This window comes from Ixodes scapularis, unplaced genomic scaffold (assembly GCF_016920785.2).
Source record: "Ixodes scapularis isolate PalLabHiFi unplaced genomic scaffold, ASM1692078v2 PGA_scaffold2__306_contigs__length_199485367, whole genome shotgun sequence".
Classification (NCBI taxonomy): Eukaryota; Metazoa; Arthropoda; class Arachnida; order Ixodida; family Ixodidae; genus Ixodes; species Ixodes scapularis.
In genome coordinates, this window is record NW_024609857.1 from 28,286,466 (window position 1) to 28,309,110 (window position 22,645).

The window sequence follows — 22,645 nt, forward strand, 5'->3', positions numbered from 1 at the left end:
AACTTGCAGAGCATAGTTTTGTTTTCCCGGTGTTTTTCGTTCTTTTCATGTTAAACTTTCGTTTCGGAGATTTCGTTCAAAACCGAAACAATGGGCTTCGGAGAGACGGTAATCGACTCTAATCAGTTTTGACCAGCTAAGGAGAGAGGCAATGAGTACAGAATTGTTCCACTGAGAGTAATTTTCAGCTAACTCGCATGCCTCGACCATGCGACTTATCTGTCCGCGAAATCGTGCTTTTGTGCGTATCCGCGTTAAAGAAACAGCTCCGGTCGTCTGCTGGGACAACAACACAGGCTGCAGAAAAATTACGAAAATTAAGCAACGCTTTTTGAGCCAAGGAGCATGTTAACCCGCTGGCGCCCTAATAAGCAGCTGATACTCTTATTTCAATTTAGGTTTTAGTAGCAATCGAGAAGTCATTTGGACGAGCGGGTTATGTATTATATTATGTCTATGGTCCCACTAATAGAATATTAGTATATACTTCGGGTTGAAATTTGAGCTAACTTGACTAGCTATTAAGTGAACTTCTGAATAAAAGTACATTTGACAGACAGAAAGATACTACTTCAACTCAGCCAAATGGTTCAAGCCGGTAGAGCGGAGACGAATGAGAGCGAACTGAAGAGAGTCTTCATCGGAGATTCACGCAGAACCTCTCTGCATTGAACTTGACTTCAAATTTTGAACGGAGAAAATTAGTATTTTTTGTGGCCGGTCAACCTGAGCGGTGTAGACGTATATTGCTGCTGGCTTCGACGGGGGTATATTATAAATATTGGAGGCGCGATAGATCATAATGCTGTGACAGCTTCTGACTTTGCGAGACGCGTCCCACACCTTTTGAAAGCAGACAATCTCCGTCATTAATCGTATGCAGCGAGCAGGTTTTCCGGAATCAAGTAATTGCGAAATCAGCCCAACTCCTTCGGTGTGGTCCAGAGGCTTGTTCGGCGAAAAGCAGCCAAGATGAATAGCCAACGCACTGACCGGCGTGAGTGGCTCAAACTTGAAGCTAATCGAACACAACCAAACTCAAGAAAAGCAGCTATCGAACCTTTCCATTCACTGGACTGCAACATTTGTGTTCCCTCCAGTAAAACACCTCGTATGTCGTCCTCAGACCACTCTTCTACATCCTTATAAAAAAACCACTTATCAGTTACCAAGTAGTCGTCCCTTTGAATGTGATTCGAGACAGACAAGAAATCAAAACGTTTTTCCGTAATTCCTTCCTGTTGTGTCGCGCCGAAGCGACAAAGAACAGAAGCTCCCACACAGAGCAACAGCACACAAAAAACAAATTTAATATGACGAAGACACATTTTACAGGGCAAAGACCAGCGCACCTTGGTGGTGAGAATAGGAACCTGTGACATTGCTTTATACATACACAACACTCCTCCACACTTACATAAAGGAACACTAGTACACCAGTCAATTAGGAGGGCGTCGAGCTCTGCTCGACCGTCGAACTTCCTGAGCAGCTAGGCCACTGTCAGCATTCAGTGGCATAGGCACCTCACATTCGCCCGTCCCGGTTCATCAACACTCTCACTGTCACTCGATCCACCCTCCGAAGAGGCTGATCGGGACGAGCCCTCACTTCGAAAGCGCAAGTGATCAGCATGCACATAACGAATCTGGTTAGCCACCCGCAGCAGGTATATAACCGGACTGATTACTTTCTTTAAAATTCCTTTAGTTCAGTTTACTCTCTCCCCCCTCACATTTCTGACCCAAACTCTGTCGCCCACTTGAAAGAGTTTCGTTGGACCTCTGCGCTTATCAGCCAGCTCCTTTTTCTTGTTTTGCTTCTCTCGTCGTGGAAGGGACGTTGCGCCTGGCTTGAGCTGCGACAGTCGGGTCCGCGGAAGCCGTCCCAGGAAGAGCTCTGCAGGTGCCTTTCCAGTACTTGTGTGTGGTGTCGTCCGGTAGGCAAGTAGGAAACACGACAACTTCTCCTGGATATTCCTTCTCTTCCCTTGGAGGTCGTCTTCAAGTACTTGCTTGAGCAGCGCTCGCTTGACTGCTTGCACAGCCCTCTCCGCGGCGCCATTCGAAGCCGGGTGGTAGGGTGGCGTGATGGTGTGCACCACTCCTTGATCCTTCAAGAAGATCTTGAACTCCTCACTTTGAAACTGAGGGCCTCCATCAGTCACCAATTCTTCAGGTAGTCCAAACTGTGCGAAGACAGCCATAAGTGTCTCGACTGTCTGGGGTGCGGTTGTGGAAGACATGAGCAGGACCTCAACCCATTTGGAAAAACTGTCAACCAAAACAAACAGGTTGGTTCCCGACTTGGTTGCAAAGTCCAAATGAACACGTTCAAACACCCGCGAGGTCATCTTCCATGGCTGGAGTGGTACTGGAAGAACGTCGTTTTGGACCGCTTGGCAGATCTCGCATGACTGCACCTTGTTCTCGATCATGGCATCGATTCCGGGCCACCACACATGCCCTCTCGCAAGTTGTTTCATACGCACCATTCCTGGATGTTCTTCAGCAGGCTCTTGAGGACCGCAGCCTGTAGTGCCTGTGGAATCACGACTCTAATCCCCCAGAGTAGGCAATCTTGGTCCGTTGACAGCGTCTCCCGCCTGTGCCAGAAGGGTTGCAACCCTGGATCTTGCACGGCTGTTGGCCAACCTCTCTTGGTGTGTTCAAGGACACGTTGCAGCAAGGGGTCGCTGAGGGTCTCTTTTCCCACATCAGAACTTGAAAGAAGCGGTTGCTCTGTGGGTGAAAAATATTTCAACATACTTTCCTCTCCTACAGTTATCTTCAGAGGAAGTCTCGATAGGGCATCAGCATCCCACACCTCCCCGCCCTTGCGGTACAGGATCTTGAAGTTGTACTCTGCAAGTAGAAAGCGCCACCTCTGGATCCTCGCAGCAGCTATGGCTGTGGTAGAATACTTAAGTCCCAGGATCGACGTTAGCGGGTAGTGGTCAGTTACGAGGGTGAACGAACGCCCAAAGAGATACCGGTGGAATTTCTTGACCGCAAATATGAGTGCCAAGGCCTCTCTTTCCACTTGTGCGTAGTTCTTTTCAGCCACAGTAAGCGTCCCAGATGCAAACTCCACAGGTCTGTAGTCCCCGTTTCCCATGTCTTGTGTTAAGACTGCTCCGAGGCCGTAGCTGGATGAGTCGGCCGTCACTCGAAGTGGTAGACTATAGGTCGTAGAGGACAATTACCCCAGCACTGCACAACTGATATTTGCTTCTGTCTACAGGCTGTTGGCATTCTTCCGACCAATGCCACTTCTTGTCTTTCTTTAAGAGTTCATACAAAGGTCCCAGTGTGGCAGCTAAGTCTGGGAGGAAACGAGCATAAAAAGCTAGCAGCCCCACAAATGCCTTAACCTCCGTCACGTTACTCGGTGCGGGTGCCTTTTTGATAGCCTCTACCTTCTCAGGGCATGGCTTTAAACCCTGGTCACTCAACAAGTATCCCAAGTAACGCACTTCGCGTACGAAAAAATTGACACTTGTCCTGATTCACACAAAGTCCATGTTCCTGAAAGCGTTTCAACACTTCCAAGACTCTCTGGTTGCAGTCATTTTGGTCTACGCCACCCACCAGTACATCATCAAGATAGCACGCTACCTTGGTTAGGCCCAACAAAATCTTATCCATTACACTCTAGAAAATTGCTGGTGCGCTTCATACGTAAAAACTCAAACAATCCAAGGTGAGTGGTCATTTGAGCAGTTTCCGCGACGCTTCGTCAATGGCTAACTGCAAGTATGCAGTCTTTAGATCCAAAACAGCAAAGATGCCACACCCCCGAAAGTTGTTGAAAACCTCATCTACCCTCGGTAATGGGTAGTGATCCACCGTCACCTGTGGGTTTACGGACACACTGTAGTCACCACAGATGCGAACTTTACCCCCTGGCTTGGGAACCACAACAAGGGGTGTTGCCCATTCACTACTTACAGGCCTCAGAATTCCCTGCGCCACCATTTTCTCAAGCTCACTCTCTACTTGCTCTCTGAATGCGTAAGGCACCACTCTGTGTTTACAAAACACACGTTGAGAGTTTTCTTTCAGTACAATCCTTGCCTGAAACCCCTTTATCGGCCCCACTGGACCTTCAAAGACGCTAGGAAGGACCTTTTCAATGAGTCTGTCATCGTCTCGTTCTCAATACGACCTACGCCCGACCAGTTAAATTCTAACTGCTCGATCCAGTCTCTGCCTAGAAGAGCTGCCAGCTGGGCATTCGCGGACTTTACCACAATCAAAGGTAACTTTTCGCTTGGTAGCTCCCCGTTTTTTACATTAACGCTCGCTAAACCCTTGATTGGCACAAGAGCCCCGGTGTACGTTCGGAGACGCATGTCACTCGCCTCAAGGGGCACGTGAGAAAAAAAATTCACATACATTCTTTCTGGCATCAAAGTAACTGCTGAACCAGTGTCGATTTCCATCGTCACCGGTTTTCCTTCGATTTCCAAAACCTTCTGGAATGCCGCAGACGCGTCATTCTTCCGCATACAGGTTACGCTCCAAGGTCCGCGCTTGGTGTTCGAAGTAGGCTTAGGCTTGGCCCTACACACCGCCTTAGTGTGCCCCTGCTTCCCGCATTTGAAACACTTTGCTTTCGAAAACGGACACTTCTCGGAAGCATGCACGGTACTAGCGCATCTAAAACAAGGGCCTACCGTACGCTGATACTGGACCTGTGGCGATTCAGTGGCGGAAGGTGGACACCCGGAGTGTCCTTCACCATCACTTTGAACGCGGTGCACGTCCATTGAGTCCGGAACGCCGGGCTGTCGTATCTCGTCCGTTTTGCGCAGAGAAAGTTCTTTGGCCAGGCCCACCTTTAGAACTTCGTCGAAGTAATCGTCGTCGAGCTGGATGAGTGTCCGCTGTACCTCAGGGTCGCGACACCCCGCCACGAGCCGGTCCCGAAGAGCCTGGTCGAGGTAGTTTTTGAACGCGCATGTCTGGGCGAGCTTCTTGATAGCCAAGGAGAAGTCCGCTAGGCTCTCGCCGACCTCTTGATTTCTCCAATGGAACTTCGTGCGCTCTGCAATCACTAAGCGCTTGGGCGCGTAGTGGCGTTTCAGCACCTCGGAAAGTACGTCGTACGATTTCGATACCGGCGAGTCTGGGACGAGCAAGGTTTTTAAAGCCTGGTACGACGCTTTCCCGATGTAGTTCAGCAGCGTCACGGCCTTGTCTTCCGTCTTGACAGCGTTCACTCGAAGGAAAATCTCGAAGCGTTCGAGAAATTCGTCGTCGTCGTCCTCCTCCGGCTTGAACTCCGTGAACTTCGGCATTGTGCTGTTTGCCACGTTGTTACTCGGTTCGTTCGATCTTCCATCCCATCCTCGTCGCCATTGTTGTGTCGCGCCGAAGCGCCAAAGAACAGAAGCTGCCACGGAGAGCAACAGCACACAAAGAACAAATTTAATATGGCGAAGACACATTTTACAGGGCAAAGACCAGCGCACCCTGGTGGTGAGAATAGGAACCTGTGACATTGCTTTATATATACACAACACTTCCCATTCAAGAAATCGAAAGCACGTGACCGTGTGTAAAAGGGGCTTTCAAAAACGTGATGGAAGGAAACAATCTATTGAGGGCTTCACCACACTAATGAACACTTACGCAAACTTAAGAAATCGTCGAACCTTCGTCGAATTACACTGTTCGCCACTGCGCCGACAACACATGTCCGCGAAAGCCACCAGAGACGCGGAGGGGCGCATATATATATATATATATATATATATATATATAGGGTGTTTCAGTAAACTCAGGCCAAATCGCTCCTGCGAAAACTACTTATCGCCACGAAAAAAGATTGTGTCGTTTTTGTCATGGGCCAGGGGCCCATTTAGGAAAATCATTAAAGGGATACTACAACGAAATTTCGGCGCTCATTTTTTGGTCTATATGTGTTCAAAAAAGCACCATCAAATCCAAGATACCAATATATTGTTAAAAAATTCACGAAAAGGAGTTTTAAAACGAATCGAACGATTAGCAAAGAGCACCTGGTGGATGTCGCTAACGCCTCGCTTGTAATGCCCGTCTAGCAACCTTGGCAGCTAGTGACGGAGGTTGTCTCGCCTCCGGCCACGACGAGAGAAGAGGGTCAGGAGGAACTCCCCTCTTCCCGAGAATGCCTTTTGTGTGTCACAGAAGTCGCCATTGTCCCCCTACAAGATTATAGAAGATTAACCCGTCACTCAAAATTCGTACAAAAGCAGCCACTTCGGTGGCTTAAACGACTAGGCCATCCTCTCGACATCAGCCTCGCCGTAGCTTTGCTCGTCTTGAGACGACCTACGTCACGATTGCGTTGGATGTCACGTGGTCTCCGCTGGGCCTTCTCCAAGCGCTTGCCAGAGTGGGCCGTTTATAACAAAAAATACAGCCACCAGGCTCAAAATACAAACGTGCGATTGTCATTTACGGATATTGTGGATCATATTCAACCTATTTTTGAACACGACGGGAATATTTCATATTTCGTTGAAGTATCCCTTTAAAGTCCGGGATAATTAACATGTTAATTATTTTTGCGTAATTAACTTTTCTAATATTCTGTTTAAGGGCATGGTTTCAATTAGAAAATTGCTCAGCATCGTCGAAAAACAGTAAATCAACAAATTGCAGAACGATAGAAGGCACGCGCATCATTATACGGCTTTCTGAAAAACCGCACAAATTCACCGCGTCTTTAAAGGGGCCCTGCAATCACATTTAAGCGTCTACCGTTTTTGTGGTTTCCACGTCTCTTGGGGTTTGGGTAGGCCAGCGGGCACGGAGAGTGGGTCATATTTTAACCGGACGACGCAGAAACCTCCTCCACCGACGAGGGCGACCCGCGGTACCGAAAGCGCGCACAATGTGATGTCTTTGGTCCTGGGCTTACTACGGCCAGAGCCGCTAAAATTGCTTTTTAGTTGAAATGCAAAATATAAGTGGCGCGAACCGTTTCAATTATGTATAAAAGTAGTTTTGTTCAGTATTTTACATCGGAAAAGTAACGAATGCAGTTTATAAAGTACGGTAACAAGAAATGGCCCGTCTAGAAACCCGCCACCAAGCGGTGAAAAGGCGGCGCACACCACATAGGAGTAGTGGGACTAGTGGGATAAGGCGCCGACACGGAGAGGTCCCGGATGTACGCGGCGGCACTGCGGTCGTTGGATCCGACCGGCTCCGAGCGTTCCGAAGGCCTTCGGCGAGAAGATTTGTCTTGCGGTTTGGCCGTTTCGCGGTATGGCAGCGCGAAGTGGCTCCCATTATGAACTGATCTTTACCCCGTGTATGCTGTCGTTTCTGGCCAATGAAGTGTCACGCCAAATTAGTGTTTAATCGTGCTGCAAATGCAATGAGAGCCGCTCTGGCTACCCGCTGCATACCGCCTATCCAGAACATGCTTTAGTGGCGCCCTCTCGCGCCGTCGACACGGAGTGCGGCAGCCGTGAGCGCTCGATGACCTCACTACCCCTCCCCTAGTTCACGGTAACTCAATCAGCCAAGGACGTCATGAGGGAGGTTATTTTTTGCTTGTTTTTGTAATTTTCAATTGCCTATCATTTTTAAAATAAAGTGAATTTCGAGAAAAGAAAAGTTTCGCTAAGTTACTACGTTCAGTGCGCTCAGGTTCGGTGCAAACTAAAAACCAGTAAAAAAGTCCTTGCATGGCCCCTTTAAGTTTCGGTTTACTATCGGAGCGCATCTCGGCCCGGGCGGCACCGCGCCCCATGGAGAGATAGTGCAACCAACCTTTGCTGCGCTGTCATCGCGCGACGCAGCAGTGGCTGGTTGCACTATCTCTCCCCGGGGCGCGGTGCCGCCCGGGCCAAGATGCGCTCCGATAGTAAACCGAAACTTAAAAAACCCGGCGAATTTGTGCGGCTTTTCAGAAAGCCATAAAATGATGCGCGTGCCTTCTATCGTTCTGCAATTTGTTGATTTAGGCTTTTTATATGATGCTGAGCAATTTTCTAATTGAAACCATGCCCTTAAACACAATATTAAAAAAGTTAATTACGCAAAAATAATTAACATGTTAATTATCCCGAACTTTAATAATTTTCCCAAATGGGCTCCTGGCCCACGATCAAAACGACACAAGCCTTTTTTCGTTGCGATAAGTAGTTTTCGCAGGAGCGATTTGGCATGAGTTCTCTGAAACACCCTGTATATAAATACATATCTACCAGGCGTTTTTTTTTTAGCTGCACCAAATTTTAAAAAAAAAGGAACATGCGATAGAGTAACTTAAGCCCTGTTGAAGTGTTGATAGCCATGGCAGCCTCTAGAAAAAAGGTGAAATTAGGTAATTAGTTAGCTGATTAACTAAAATGTTTTAACTAACTTTTTAATTTTTCACTTGAGAGCACATAATGTATTTAAAGAACTGATGTTCGACCTCAACATTGTCTAGACCTGCCATCAAAGTTTGATTAAAAAATTTGTAGTAGGTGCTACGGGGTCAAGAAATTTCACTTTGGTACACGGCGTCCATCCGAACCTCAGCGAGGAAGAGCGCCGGTAAAGTTTTCGCTCCGCCCTTTCGGGCATGCGATTTGTTATTATCGCGGCCCGCTCCACTTGCTTAGGCGAAGTTGGCCGCGATAATGACGATCCACGGGGGCCGGAAGGGCAGAGCGATTACTTTACTGGCGCTCTTTCTCGTTTAGTTTCGGTTTGACGCCGTGTACCAAAGTGACATTTCTTGACCCCGTAACACCTACTACAAATTTTTTAACCAAACTTTGATGGCAGGGCTAGACCATATTGAGGTCGAGCTTCAATTCTCTAAATGCACTTTGTGCCCTCAAGTAAAAAATTAAGAAGTTAGTTAAAAATTTTAGTTATTAAGCTAACTTATTACCTAATTTCACCTTTTTTTTAGAGGACAAAAAAAACACCATATATATATATATATATATATATATATATATATATATATATATATATGTATGTATGTAAGCTACGCAGGGATGTGAGCTAGAGTTGAGGCAAGCGCAACAGATGCCGCGTGAGAAAAATTTAGACAGCGTGTCGGCGACCGCCCCACGTTTGCGTATGAATAATGACTCTTCTTCGCGTAATGAACAAGGAACTTTGACGCCGCGCTTTGCAGAGTGAATGAGTTTGTTTATTAACCCGCCTAGCATTAATGGGTGCACCTCGGGTTATCTATCATTACGGTGGATTAAGCAAGACCGAAGCACAATTAACTGGGGAAAAGTCAAAGGTTTAGCGCTTCCGACCCATTTCCTCTTCATTAGCCGTATATTTTGTTTTGAGCCCGGGATAACGTCAGCTTGTGATGTTTCAGCCTTTTAAAACGATATGCTGCTTGCACCATCACCTCTTTCGGTTATCTGAAGTTTCTGAAACTAAATACTCTAAACAATGCATTCCAACTTTTTTTTCATCTTTTTTTTTTTGTGTGACGGGATAATTTGTTTTTGCACATTCTGGGTTCTATTAACCTTAAACTTAGAACAAAAACTGGGGGAAAAGGTTTGTGGTCATTCGAGAGTGCCAAACTTCGAGACTAAAGAACACTATGCTCCATTTAAAAAAAAAAAAAGCAAAAGACGAATATATGTATAGATATGCACAATCTCGCGCACTGACGTCGCACTAAAGATATATTAGTAACGGAGCAGGCCTACGTGTTTTGCTCTTAGAAAAATTAAAAAAAGAAGAAAAGTATGTGCGCAAGTGTAGTGCAACGGGTCTCTTATACATGTACAAATTTAGATAGAATAAAGAGAGCGTGTTGGTTAAACATCTTGGTATGCGAACGCAAAGGGGGACAAGGGAAACACAAAAACGCGTCAGACACGCGTACAGCTTTGTTGAATTATGTCTGGGCCCAAAGGCATACTGGACGATAGATTACCGGCGTGCACTATAGTTTATACGTTTCAAGTCAAAAAAAGAAGAAAAAAAAATCATATCCACCTTTTTATAATACTTTAATGTCAAGTACGCCGCAACGAGTCGTTTAGACAAATATACCAGTGAGCCCTTCGGAAACTCCCAAGATTTACGTCCAATCAAGTCGATACGCAATTTTTGTGGTTTACATAGGAAAGCGGTGGGTTTCAAAGAATACTTTATTTACAGGAATTCATACCACAAAGATTGCAACTTCTTTTCCGCGTCGTATGCTGCACTAAACGTGTACGTACTTACATAACTGGCCATAATACTCCCTTTCGTGTAAGTGTTTTGGTTTTCGTGTTTCCTTCGGCAAAGTGGTGTGCGGCACGCTTGGAAAAGTTTACGATTCTCGGTACTTGGTTCCCCCTGCCGCGTTTTAACTCCGCTGCGCTGTGTGGCCTCTTCATATATCAACCCCGAATGTAAGTCTACAAGTTGTGTTTCCTAGATGCTAGAGGGAAAGTAGGTCGACTTTGTAAACTTAATGCAAAAGTTGGTCAAAAGATGCGGTATACACACGTCCACAAAGAAAACGTGATCAGTTTATTATTTATGCAAAAAACACACACAAAAAAAACAACAACAAAGACAACGGAAATAAATATTGGACTAAAAAAAGTAACTAAAACTAATGTCCGACTTTGTTGAACTTTGAACCAAATAGAGACATCAGGTGATTGGGCTGCGTGTCTTCGCTTTATATAATATGTGGGACATCACTGCTCATGCAATGCAACGTATAATGTGGCAAGTCGATCAATACAGTTTACACGTTGTTTCTTGTAATTTCCAGTTAATGGCCTCAGTTAAGGCCGCCATTCTGCTCCCCTTCTGTTTAATGTTGGCTCGGCACAGCCGCCAGCGAGGCGCAGTACCAAAACAACCCTTCAGGGTTATGTATCTTTAAACAGAGGGCCTCACCTTGTGATCAAAGTGGTTTTATAACGGTAGGTTAAAATGCATCTGCCCAAAAATTTTCCATTTTGTTCCGTATCGTCCTGTACAACTTTCGACCTACCTACTGCAACGCAAATGAACGTGCATATATGTAGTAAATAAATTTGATTGGATTGGATTTGTTTTAGCAAAAATCAACAAAGATACGTTTCCTTAGTATGGATAATGATAATGAAGTTCCTTATGACATGATTATGTTGTTAGCTTTGTACAGCATTTGGAGATCACGTATGGCTGTTCGACATGCTGACCTCGACGCAAAAGAAGTGCGGATATATTTCTTCAACCTTGTAAAGCAAGTACAGAGTATGTATTTGAACTGTGAACCTGAACCGGAGTGAACTAGTATTTTAAAATCACTCCTCGAAATGCGTGATTTTTAATACGTTGTGCAAAAGAGCTGTACAGCGCTGTTAGAATGACAGATTCGGCTTCCGTGAGCGATAGCGAGCGGACGCACGATGGATCGCTCCTCTGCGATAGCGATAACGGCTGAGGCCAGCCGTGGTGACGCCGCACACGGCGAAGTGCCCAACGATTATACCGTGTTATTGCCGGTAATGCCAACAGGCGACGAAGCGAAGTGTAGCCTGGTGCTGCACGCGGACACCCGCGGTCGACCGTATCGAGTCGAGGACTTCGTCGGGCCCCTCAACCAGGTGGGCGTCAGGGAGGACATAACAGGACTTGGAGCCTACCAGATGGGCCACGTGTGGTTGGTGAAGTTGCGTACCGGTGAGGCCAAGGAAAAGCTGCTATCCGCAGGAAACTTAAAGGTTAAAAATCGGCTTTGCCTGATCGTCGACCCTGTCAGGCGGGAACTGAGAGTAAAGGTGCACTGGGTGGCTTTTGGAGTGTCCGTCGACGCCATCCGGAGAGCCTTTGAACCATACGGCGAGATCAAAGGTGTCGCTCGAGAAAAATGGAAGATAGAAGGCCTCGTGGACGTCGACTCAACGACCGTCACCGTGAGGATAGTGCTCCGCGATTCCTTGACACCCGAGTCTCTACCACACCAGTTCCGCATCAATGGCGGGAATGTGCTGGTAGTAGTTCCCGGACGAGCGCCGCTTTGTCTACGTTGCCGCCGCACAGGACACATTCGACGTGATTGTAAAGTACCAAGGTGTGAAGAGTGCCGAGCCTTCGGGCATGAGGCCAGAGACTGTGTGCGGTCCTACGCGCGAGCTGTCGCTGGCCAAAACCTTGAAGACCCGGGTGCGACCTACTTAATGGATGAGGTCGAAGCAGAGGCGGCGGCGACTCCTTCAACTCGGCATGCCGCACCTGAGGAATCCCCGCCTACCTCTGAGATCACCATGGTGCAGCGGAATGCCCCACAAGACCAGACAACGAACCCTGCCCCTAAGCTGGAGGGGGCAACGGGCAACACGCAGCTTACTGAGAAGACACCGTCGCCAGCGTCACCAGCTATTGGGGGCGCGGCCGGTGCTTCGGACGGTGAGGACGCAGTGGCCATGGACTCAGAAGGCGCGTCGGTCAAGCGTAGGCACTGCGAAGTGGTTTCTGGAAACGTCGAGTCGCATCAGCAATCTCAGGGAGGGGAGAGTGGGTGGCAAACCAAGAAAGGAGGAGGAGCCGGCCGCGGACGCTCGTCCCACTCCCCCGGAAAGACGCACGGTCGCAAGGAAAACCCGGTTGTGGTCCCATAGACCGTGTTAAAGTGGGTGAGTGCCTTGTGCTGTGGTGAGACCTTCCTTCTGCTATAGTCACTCTCGGACGTCCCCTGCGCATTGCCACGCTCAACGTTCGGGGACTGGCGGCTAGACGTCGGCAACGACAGCTCTACCGGCTGATGAATGAACAAGAACTGGACATCGTCGCCATCCAAGAGACGAAAGTAGAAAGTGAGGAGAGCACTAACTACATGGTGCAGCCCTTCTTGGCACGATACTTCGTTTGTGTAAGTCATGCGGTTGGTCTTTCTGCAGGTTGTTGCCTTTTTCTGAAAAAATCTTTAGGCGTAGTTGTGCAAACAGTTATGACATGCCCATCTGGGCGTTTTGTTTTGTGTGATTTTACTGTTCTAGGCCACGAGTGGCGAGTTATTAATGTCTACGCGCCAAACAAGCCAGACGAACGCCGTTTGTTTTTTGAGAACGCTTATCAACATTTTCAGTGCGATCGTCTGATTATCTTCTTGGGTGATTTCAACTGTGTGTGCCGAGCAGTGGACCGGTCTAACAGTGTGCGGTATAACGACGCTAGTATTCTCGCGTTAAACGACATTACTGAGGATTTCGTGCTCGAAGATGTTGCTTGTTGTGCACCAAGTGCGAAGGCTGTGTCGTATACTCACTTTCAGGGTGACAGTCACGCTAGATTAGACCCTGTCTACATTTCGTCTGAACTAGTTTCTTTGTGTTCTAATTACTCCGTTGATTATGTCTCATTTAGTGATCACTGCCTTGTCAGCTTTTGGTTAGGAGAATCAAAAAAGACGTCATCATTTACGTGGGATTTGTGGAAACTTAACGCCAAGCTCTTGCGCGATGAATCGTTCGTTAGCACACTTAAGGCAACATGGCAGGCGGTGGAAAGGAGGGGGCAAGGTGCAGGCGAGAGGTGGGAAATGTTTAAACAGGAAGTTAAAATGTGCGCGATCGAGAAGTCGTGCGCTATGAAGCACAAGGAAAGGAGGCAGGAAGCTGAAATGCGCTTGTGTTTGAAAAAGCTTTTACAAGAAGAGTGTCGAACTCCCGGCAACTTAATGGAAGACATCAATAATCTGAAAGCTCGACTTGAAGTTTTAGAGCAAGAGCGATATAGGGGGGCGGCAATTCGTGCACGTGCAGAGAAATTAATGGTTGGTGAAGCGCCGACAAAAAGAATGGTGGCTGCGGAAAAAAAAATACTCATGCACTATACTTCGTTTCAGCTTCGGTCCGAGCGCGGCCGATGTTATGATTCAAAGGGTCAATCAAACAGCAAAAGAGGCACAACGTCATGGCGTGCTCTCTGCAGTTGATAGGACCAGCCGGTATTCGCCGTCTCTCTGTGCGTGCTCCTCCGCCGGCTAGTCCTATCAAGCGCAGAGAGCACGCCATGACGTTGCGCTCTTTACGCTGTTTGATTGGCCCTTTTGCTCGTAACATCGGCCGCGCTCGGACCGAAGCTGAAACGAAGTATAAACAGATTGTAGAAATTGAATACCAAGGAGTTGTGTCATTCGACGCAAGCGTTATCGAAAAGGCGTTTGTCGAACATTATGTTGATTTGTTTAGTTCCCACGCCCCTCAATCTGAAGGTTTAGATGGAGGACTTTTATCTTTAATGCCATCTGTTAGTTGCGATGATAAAAAGTTTTTGGAGGCGCCGCTCAGTCTGTCAGAGATAACAAAAGCGATCGACGACCTGTCACCGAATAAGTCTCCGGGCCCTGACGGGCTGACTGCGCTCTTTTATAAGACATTTAAATCTGAACTTGCTCCCATCTTACTTGACGTTTTTATTGAAGCTTACGAACAAAAAATCCTACCCCCCTCGTTTTCGCGTACCCATACTGTTCTAATCCCGAAGAGCGATGACCCCGTAAAACTACGCAGCGTGACCTCTTACCGGCCTATCTGTCTCACTAACGTTGATTATAAAATATTAATGAAAGTTCTCGCCAGCAGGCTGCAGCGAGTGATCACGAGTGTTGTAGGGCCACACCAGACGTGCGGCATAAAAGGTCGTACTATCCTGACTAACGTTCATGTAGCGCGCAGCATTCTGGAATGCTGCGACTCCGAGCTACGGAAGGTTGCGATGTTGCAGGTGGATTTAGAAAAAGCATTCGATCGTGTTTCACATGCCATAATCTTCAACATTTTGGAGCATATCGGAGTAGGGCGAATCATTTTAGAGGGGGTACGAATGGCCTACCGCAACTGTACGACGAACCTGATTCTAAATAAGCGGGTTAGCGAACGAATACCGGTGAACTCATCTGTCAGACAGGGATGCCCGATCTCACCATTACTTTTCGCGTTGTACATCGAACCCTTTTGTCTTAGTATTATTCATGATCGCTGTGTCCGCGGATTTACTTTAAACACATGCGAAGTTCGCATACTTGCATACGCAGATGACATCGCAATCTTTTGCGCCGACAAGGAGAGTGTAAGAAGAGTAGTCGAAATTACTAAAACGTTTTGTACTCAAACAGGTTGTGCCGTGAATTGGGGAAAGTGTTCAGGGTTCTGGCATGGCGAGTGGGCGTCGAAGCCAAAAGTATTTGCAAGCATTGAATGGTCAACCCTGCCGACGCGTTACTTGGGAGTCCCGCTAAATCACTATCGAAACAGCAACGATCTGTGGACTACTGAGACAGCTAAGTTACGTGAAAAAACTATACAATGCGGTGGACGACACTTGTCTATTTTTGCACGCGCAACTGTGTGTAATTTATTTTTTGTAGCAAAACTCTGGTACATGCTTCAGGTACTGCACTGCACGCGTATTCACGTGCAAAAGATACACCGAGTGTTTGCCGTGTTCATTTGGGCCTCCTCTTGGGAGCGCACCAGCCGAACAAACCTGTTTCGGCGTGTTCGGAATGGTGGCCTATCATTAACGCACCTTTTTCTACGACAAGTTGTTAATCGCTTTCTTTTTCTGCGTGATCAAAGTGATCCCTTTTTGCGTACTGTCGTTCAGGTACAGCTTTGTGACGCTTTACCCGAATTTATTGTTTCATCCGCTGATGGTGCAAATGGACCGCTGAGCCCCTTTTTAAAAGAAGTAGTCGCTGCTTGCAAATTCCTAGCCGCGAGGTTTTCCCTCGAATATCTGGGTACTGTTTCGCGAAAAAGATTGACGAAAGATTTGACCGAGCTGTCTTGTCCGGCTCCCATCTACCGCACGTTGTACTGTGCAATACCCGGTAACGATGTACTTAGTCGAGTGAAAAAAATGATGGTCCCTGCGAACACGAAAACATTTTTTTTCCATCTCCATACCGGCACACTTCCCGTTAAAACGTGGCTGCATGAGAAGGGCGTGTTTGTGCCCTGGACCGTAAATTGTTTCTTGTGCAAACAGCCTGAGACCATAGAACATGTCTTCCTGTATTGCTGGGATGCTGTCTTTTACTGGGATGTCTTGCAGCGTACTCTTAAGAAAGATCTTCCGTTAACTGCGCACGGAATACGCTTTCTACCGTTAGATAATGCACATTGTGTGCCGTACGATTTAATTATGCTTCTTGCACTGCACAGCATATGGAAGTGCCGCATGGCAGTGCGACATGCTGACTTGGACGTTCGACCAGTGTGCCAGTACTTTACACAAAGTATCAGCCAATTAAAGGAAACGTATAAGGCTCTAGGAAACGACCCCGATTGGCTGCCTGTCCTAGACGCACTATCTGAAATAAGATCCTGTTAATATTTCTGTGTCAGCCAAAACTCGGCTGAGGTGTCTCAGAACTTGTTCAGTGTCTCTTATCTTCTGTCGTTACGATAAATCTTACGGAAAATAAAGAAAAAAAAAAAAAAAAAAAAGCTGTTAGAATGACATGAATGTTGCTGTAACTACCATGCAATAAAGAATAAAAAAGGCATCTGTGGCGCAATCGGTTAGCGCGGTGGTTCGAGTCCACCCGGTGGCGAGTGATCTTTTGTTGCCTTACTACTATTATTTAGCCATCGCTTTTATTCTATGAAAAGGGTTCCGTTTGTTCCGTGTTTATTTTGTTTTAAATAATGCGTTCTTTTCGGTGTGTATTTTTGTTTCGTTATCGGTATAATACGATGTTATTTTCAGATGGAGGCTAATTGAAAGTTGAACAGAAATCTGTTATAAATAAACATGAGAAAAAACAACACACTCCTTCAAGTGTTGTGAAATATAAGGCCCAGGAACATGAATGTTTACCTGTAAATTATAGCTCATATAAACTCTCTCTGCCCATGATTTCTTTTGTATTGAAAAAGCTAGACTGGTTTTCAAATGATGAAGTTCAAAAGTATACGTGATATTTACGGCATAAAAGATAAAAGCTCATCACAACCGACGGGCACTACGCCCCAAATACACAATTTTGGAGCTATAGAAAAAAGAGGGGGGGGGGGCTGGTGGGAGTTTGCTTTTGGCCCTCTTTATTGCGTATTCGCGAAGCGATGCGGGTGGAAACTGCGGGCACCGATAACTTTAATTAAACAAAGTCCACCAGATATTTTTTTTAAAATTATTTTTAGTTTATGCGAGCCTTTGCGCCCACACGCAATCTTATTTTCCTTCTGGTCGATAGGGAGAATCGCGGCGACGGCTCACCCTGTGATAAGGTATACCCACGCCGCATCTGTGTTCTCCGTGTCCTTCCTTCCTGCACCTTGTCGGAAGGCTGTTTCAGCCCCAATCGATATGCCAGCCTCTGTCTAGAACATGTCGGATCCTTCTGTTAGAGATCCCACAAGTTGGCCAGAAAATGCCTCCTCCCCCGCGTTAGTCGAGAACTGCGTAGCGGTATGCATGAAACACACAAGGCTTGGCTCGCAGAATCTTTGTTCTCAATAAAAGTGCCATCCGAAGACTAATCGACTGGCTCTCATATTCGGCTTTCCTGTTTGCATTTGACGGTGTCAGCGTAAAACAACAAAATTGGGTGAGGAATTCTAGTCCCAAAGACTGAAAGTTTGAACACATTTCATAACATCTCAGGGCAGCCCTTGTGTGGAAAGTTAAAGTTGCTCATCTTTAATTGTCGATTGGGCTCATGCGACTAAGTTACTGAAGAGCGCTTAAACAACACAGGTCTAAAAACGTCTGTTTCAGATTCTCCTCCTTCAATGGAGCAATTTAATACTGGCTTGAGCTGATAAACAACATTACCATTAAAATACAATTGGATAATGCTGTAAGAACTGTATCACAAAAACTTTATTATCATTCGGTTAGTGTTAGCTAGAGGGAAAGTAGGTCGACTTTGTAAACTAAAAGCTAAAGTTGATAAAAGATGCGGTATGCACGCGTCCACAAAAAAAAACGTGATCAGTTTATTATTTAAGCATAAAACGTCCCCCCCCCCCCCCAAAAAAAAAAAACAACAACAACCACAACCAAACAAAAAAAAAAAAAAACGACGGAAATAAATTTTGGACTAAAAAAAGTAACTAATACTAATGTCCGGCTTTCTTGAACTTTAAACCATATAGAGACATCAAATCATTGCGCTGTGTGTCTTCGCTTTATATAATATGTGGGACTTCACTGCTCATGCAATGCAACGTAGAGTGTGGCAAGTCGATCAATACAGTTTACGCGTTGTTTCTTGTAATTTCCACTTAATGGCCTCAGTTAAGGCCGCCATTCTGCTCCCCTTCTGTTTCATGTTGGCTCGGCACAGCCGCCAGCGAGGCGCAGTACCGGAACAACCCTTCAGTTAGCTATCTTTAAACAGAGGGCCTCACCTTGTCATCAAAGTGGTTTTATAACGGTACGTTAAAATGCATCCGCCCAAAACTTCTCCTTTTTGTTCCGTACCGTCCGGTACAACTTTCGACCTACCTACTGCAACGCAAATGAACGTGCATATCTGTTGTAAATAAATTTGATATGATTGGATTTGTTTTAGCAAAAATCAAGGACGCCTCCGTGGCGCAATCGGTTAGCGCGTTCGGCTGTTAACCGAAAGGTTGGTGGTTCGAGTCCACCCGGTGGCGAGTTATCTTTTGTTGCCTTAATACTAATATTTAGCTATCGTTTTTATTCTATGAATAGGGTTCTGTTTTTTCTGTGTTTATTTTGTTTTAAATATTACGTTCTCTTCGGTGTGTATTTTTTTTTTCGTTATCGGTATGATTCGAGGTTATTTTCAGATGGAGGCTAATTGAAAGTTTCACAAAAATGTCTGAATAATAAACATGAAAAAAAAAAACACACTCCTTCAAGTGTTGTGAAACTTAAGGCCCAGGAACATGAGAGTTTAGCTGTAAATTGTAGCTCATATAAACTCTCCCTGCCCATGATTTTTTCTGCATTGAAAAAGCTAGACTGGTTTTCAAATGATGAAGTTCAAAAGTATACGTGATATTTACGGCATGAAAGATAAAAGGTCATCTCAACTGAAGGGCATCATGCCCCAAATACACAAATTTTGAGCTATAAAAAAAAAGAGGGGGGGGGGGGGGCTGGTGGGAGTTTGCTGTTGGCTTTCTTTATTGCGTGTTCGCGAAGCGATGCGTGTGGAAACTCCGGGTACCGATAACTTTAAATAAACAAAGTCCACCAGATATGTTTTTCTAATTTTTGGTATATGCGAGCATTTACAGCTACGCACAATCTCATTTTCCTTCTGATCGATAAGGAGAATTGCGGCAACGGCTCACCCTGTGATAAGGCATACCCACGCCGCATCTGTGTTCTTCGTGTCCTTCCTTCCCGCACCTTGTCGGAGGACTGTTTCAGCCCCAATCGATATGCCAGCCTCTGTCTAGAACATGTAGGATCCTTCTGTTAGAGAGCCCACAAGTTGGCCAGAAAATGCCTCCTCCTCCGCGTTAGTCGAGAACTGCGTAGCGGTATGCATGAAACACACAAGGCTTGGCTCGCAGAATCTTTGTTCTCAATAAAAGTGCCATCCGAAGACTAATCGACTGGCTCTCATATTCGGCTTTCCTGTTTGCATTTGACGGTGTCAGCGTAAAACAACAAAATTGGGTGAGGAATTCTAGTCCCAAGGACTGAAAGTTTGAACACATTTCATAACATCTGAATGGGCAGCCGTTGAGTGGAAGGTTAGGTTGCTTATCTTTAATTATCGCTTGGGCTCACGCGACTAATATGCTGAAGAGCGCTAAGACAACACAGGTTTAAGAACGTCTGTTGTAAATTCTCGTCCTTTAATGGAGCAATTCAAGACTGGCTTAAGATGACAAACGATATTAACATTAAAATACAATTGGATAATGCTGTAACAACTGTGTCACAAAAACTTTATTATCATACAGTTAGTGTGAGCATGCATCGCTTTTCATTGCATCTTGGAAAGCCTGGGATTTTTTTCAAGATACTGCATATTTGGACGACCACGTTCCATTATTTTGACGTCCGTGACACCGCTTCCTGAAGACGTTAGATATTTTCAAAACGTTTTTCACGTTCCCCGTCCAAATATTTGTTTCTCTTACTTTTGACATTTCAAACTTCGACCCTTGAAGCTTCGGAGTTCCAATCGTAAAGGGATCGAAAGTTGCGGCCAAAACAAATATCTTGCTTGAAGGCGGCGTTGCGGTTCAATACGTATTTTTCAAAAACAAATGTGCAGTCGACTGCAGTTTTTATTACCTTTTAAGTGATGCTAAATGCAAAACCTCTGAATATACATCAGCTATCAGGCCGGACGTAACATTTGCTTCGTTGTGCCCAACATTACAGAACGCGACACCGCTGAATTCATGGTTTATTTCAGGTGTTTTATATGGACAAGGGAGCTGAATGCCGTATCATAAAATTTGCGCTTTATTGGAAAATGTGTGTATCTCGTACAACCGCGCTTTGTGTTTGTCCGTCCGTCGTCTCCGTTTTTTTTTTTTTTTTTTTTTTCCAGAAATGTTTAACATGAACCAGCTCGCCTGTTTACTTACTGTTTCTCCGGAACCCGTGTTCGTTCGCATCGGCCAAGAAGCAACAAAGAGGAAATGTTTGCATTCACAACCTTTTATGTAACATCCCGATCATTTCATTGCCAATCCGCTCGTTATACAGAAACCAAAAATAAAATCTAAACTAAAGAAAGAAACTCACACAACCCAGTTAAAAACAGGGCGGGAGCCAGATGCGATACGAGACGGAAACCCATACGAAGACACGCTCGCAAAATAGAAAGGCGCAAAAGGCGTACCGAATTTCTCAGTGTTACCTAATGTATACGCAACTACATTTGTTACGTGCAGGCAGGACAGATGAATATCCAGCCCGTCTTTGTTGCAGATTCAAAATTTTAAGTGATACGCGTGACGAAATGACGTGCGAGCTCAGAATGTCGCCGTCGGGCGTGTCACGTCCAAAAGAATCAACGGTTGAGCCTGTCTCCAAACAAACATTAAATAATACACTTCAGCTGCTAACCAGGATCGAAACTTCTCAGGCACGGAACACACGACTCCATCAACGCGTCAATACAACACCGACAACACCGTCAACACCGTTAAAAACTAAAACAGAACGAAACCAACGAAAACACACAACGGCTACCACTGCGACGGCTGCATTGACGTGGGACGTCGAAATCATAAAGCCTTAAGTATAGGGCGGTGAAAAAACGTGCAGAGCAATGCACTTCCGGTTTCGTTTTGAGAGAGTCGGCAATCGGAAATTGAATATGGCCCTATGCACTGAGGTGCAGGAGCCACAGGCAAATCAAATGAGCCCACTAATGTCTCAACCGCCAAGCAAAGTTGGTACTCGGGGTTGTGTTTAAAGACATCTGATGTTTTTACCTCGGATTGTTTTCCATGATTATCTATCATTCAGAATTACACAAACAGATATATAAAAGCACTCACAATCCCACGCACAGACAAATAAAATTTTTTCTCGTCTTTAACCCAGCGAGGAGATCATCTCAAAAATAGAAATAGCTACCCTTAAAAAAATTTTAGGTTCAGGCCTATTTTTTTAAGTTGACATCTATTTTCTTAAGTTCTCGCCTATATTTTCAAACTCATTCCTATTTGTGATTTATTCTAAAATTCGTATAATGTGCTTTACCAACTGTTTCATCCTGAAGCCAAATCTGCGGTTTTTATTTTTTTATGATTATCTGACGCAAATACATTTCATTTAAAGTATATTTCGCAACAGGCTTACCTTCAATATAGTGCCTTCCTGAAAACTGCATGGTAGACGAATAACCAAAAGGAAATTCAAGACTGCATAAAGTAGAGCACAGTATTAAAGTCGTTGCATGATTCACGCAGCTTAGTCGCTCTGAGGACTTCGCTGTTTTAAACTGTTCGACGAGAGTTCTACTTACATCTGCTTTAAAATTGCAATTACTTAATCTGAGTGACCAACTTTAAGATATTCAGTATGCATTCAAAAACTCGAAATACTATGACACCCCAGATGCTTTCTTGTGTTCCGAATTACTTCCAAGCAAACATGGATCTTAATAATTTCCTCTTTTACAATCGATCGCGATACAGTATCAAAACACCGTAGCTCTTTTCTGGAACTTAAGCATACTGGCCTTGGATATGTTCTAATAATCTTTGGGCTCAGCACTCAGCTCCGGCCAAGTCTAACTTTTTCATCGCAAATGCAGGCTTATTATAAAATTTAAGGTGAATAATAACAAGGCCATTGCTCAGGTTACAGAAAGTCGTCGCAGTTTAACGCGTTCCGAGAGCGAGAATTGGAACTGATTGCGCTGAAATTTTTAATAATAAAACAGAGGCGAAACCTTGAGTATGTTTATGTAAAATTTAAAATTTTGTCAAATATGTGTTTTTTTCTTTAAAGCGCGGTCGCAATTTACGAGGTTGTATATGTAACCCGGAATTGCTCCGGACTATAACCTTCGGAAGTGGAGAGTATTTAACTCTGTTCGTCTTCACCTTGGAATTTTTTAATATATTTTATACTGACTTTGGTCGCTATTATGAAAATACGCCCTCAAACCCTCAAAACGTTTTCTTATGACGCATGTGAATCGAACAAAGCAAGACCTTTCCTGCACACTGCGATATATAAATTGCCCTGTGAGGTTGAAGAATCTTTCTTTTAATGTATT

General features: G+C 45.3%; 1 protein-coding gene and 1 non-coding gene across 2 annotated transcripts; both read left to right on the forward strand.

Moving 5' to 3' along the window:
* Positions 1–11,395: 11,395 nt before the first annotated feature.
* On the forward strand, positions 11,396–16,413 carry LOC121836398. Its single transcript, XM_042291289.1, has 2 exons — positions 11,396–13,797; positions 14,062–16,413. The coding sequence occupies exon 1, from the start codon at positions 11,466–11,468 to the stop codon at positions 12,576–12,578; it is 1,113 nt and encodes a 370-aa protein (XP_042147223.1). The 5' UTR covers positions 11,396–11,465; the 3' UTR covers positions 12,579–13,797; positions 14,062–16,413.
* A 2,085-nt stretch (positions 16,414–18,498) lies between these two features.
* Trnan-guu lies at positions 18,499–18,572 on the forward strand. The gene has a single exon. It is a non-coding gene; the product is annotated as a tRNA-Asn (tRNA).
* Positions 18,573–22,645: the final 4,073 nt, after the last annotated feature.

Excerpts from the sequence above, each read along its gene's own strand:
- LOC121836398 (XM_042291289.1), top strand. The coding sequence starts at position 11,466 with ATGCCAACAGGCGACGAAGCGAAGTGTAGCCTGGTGCTGCACGCGGAC.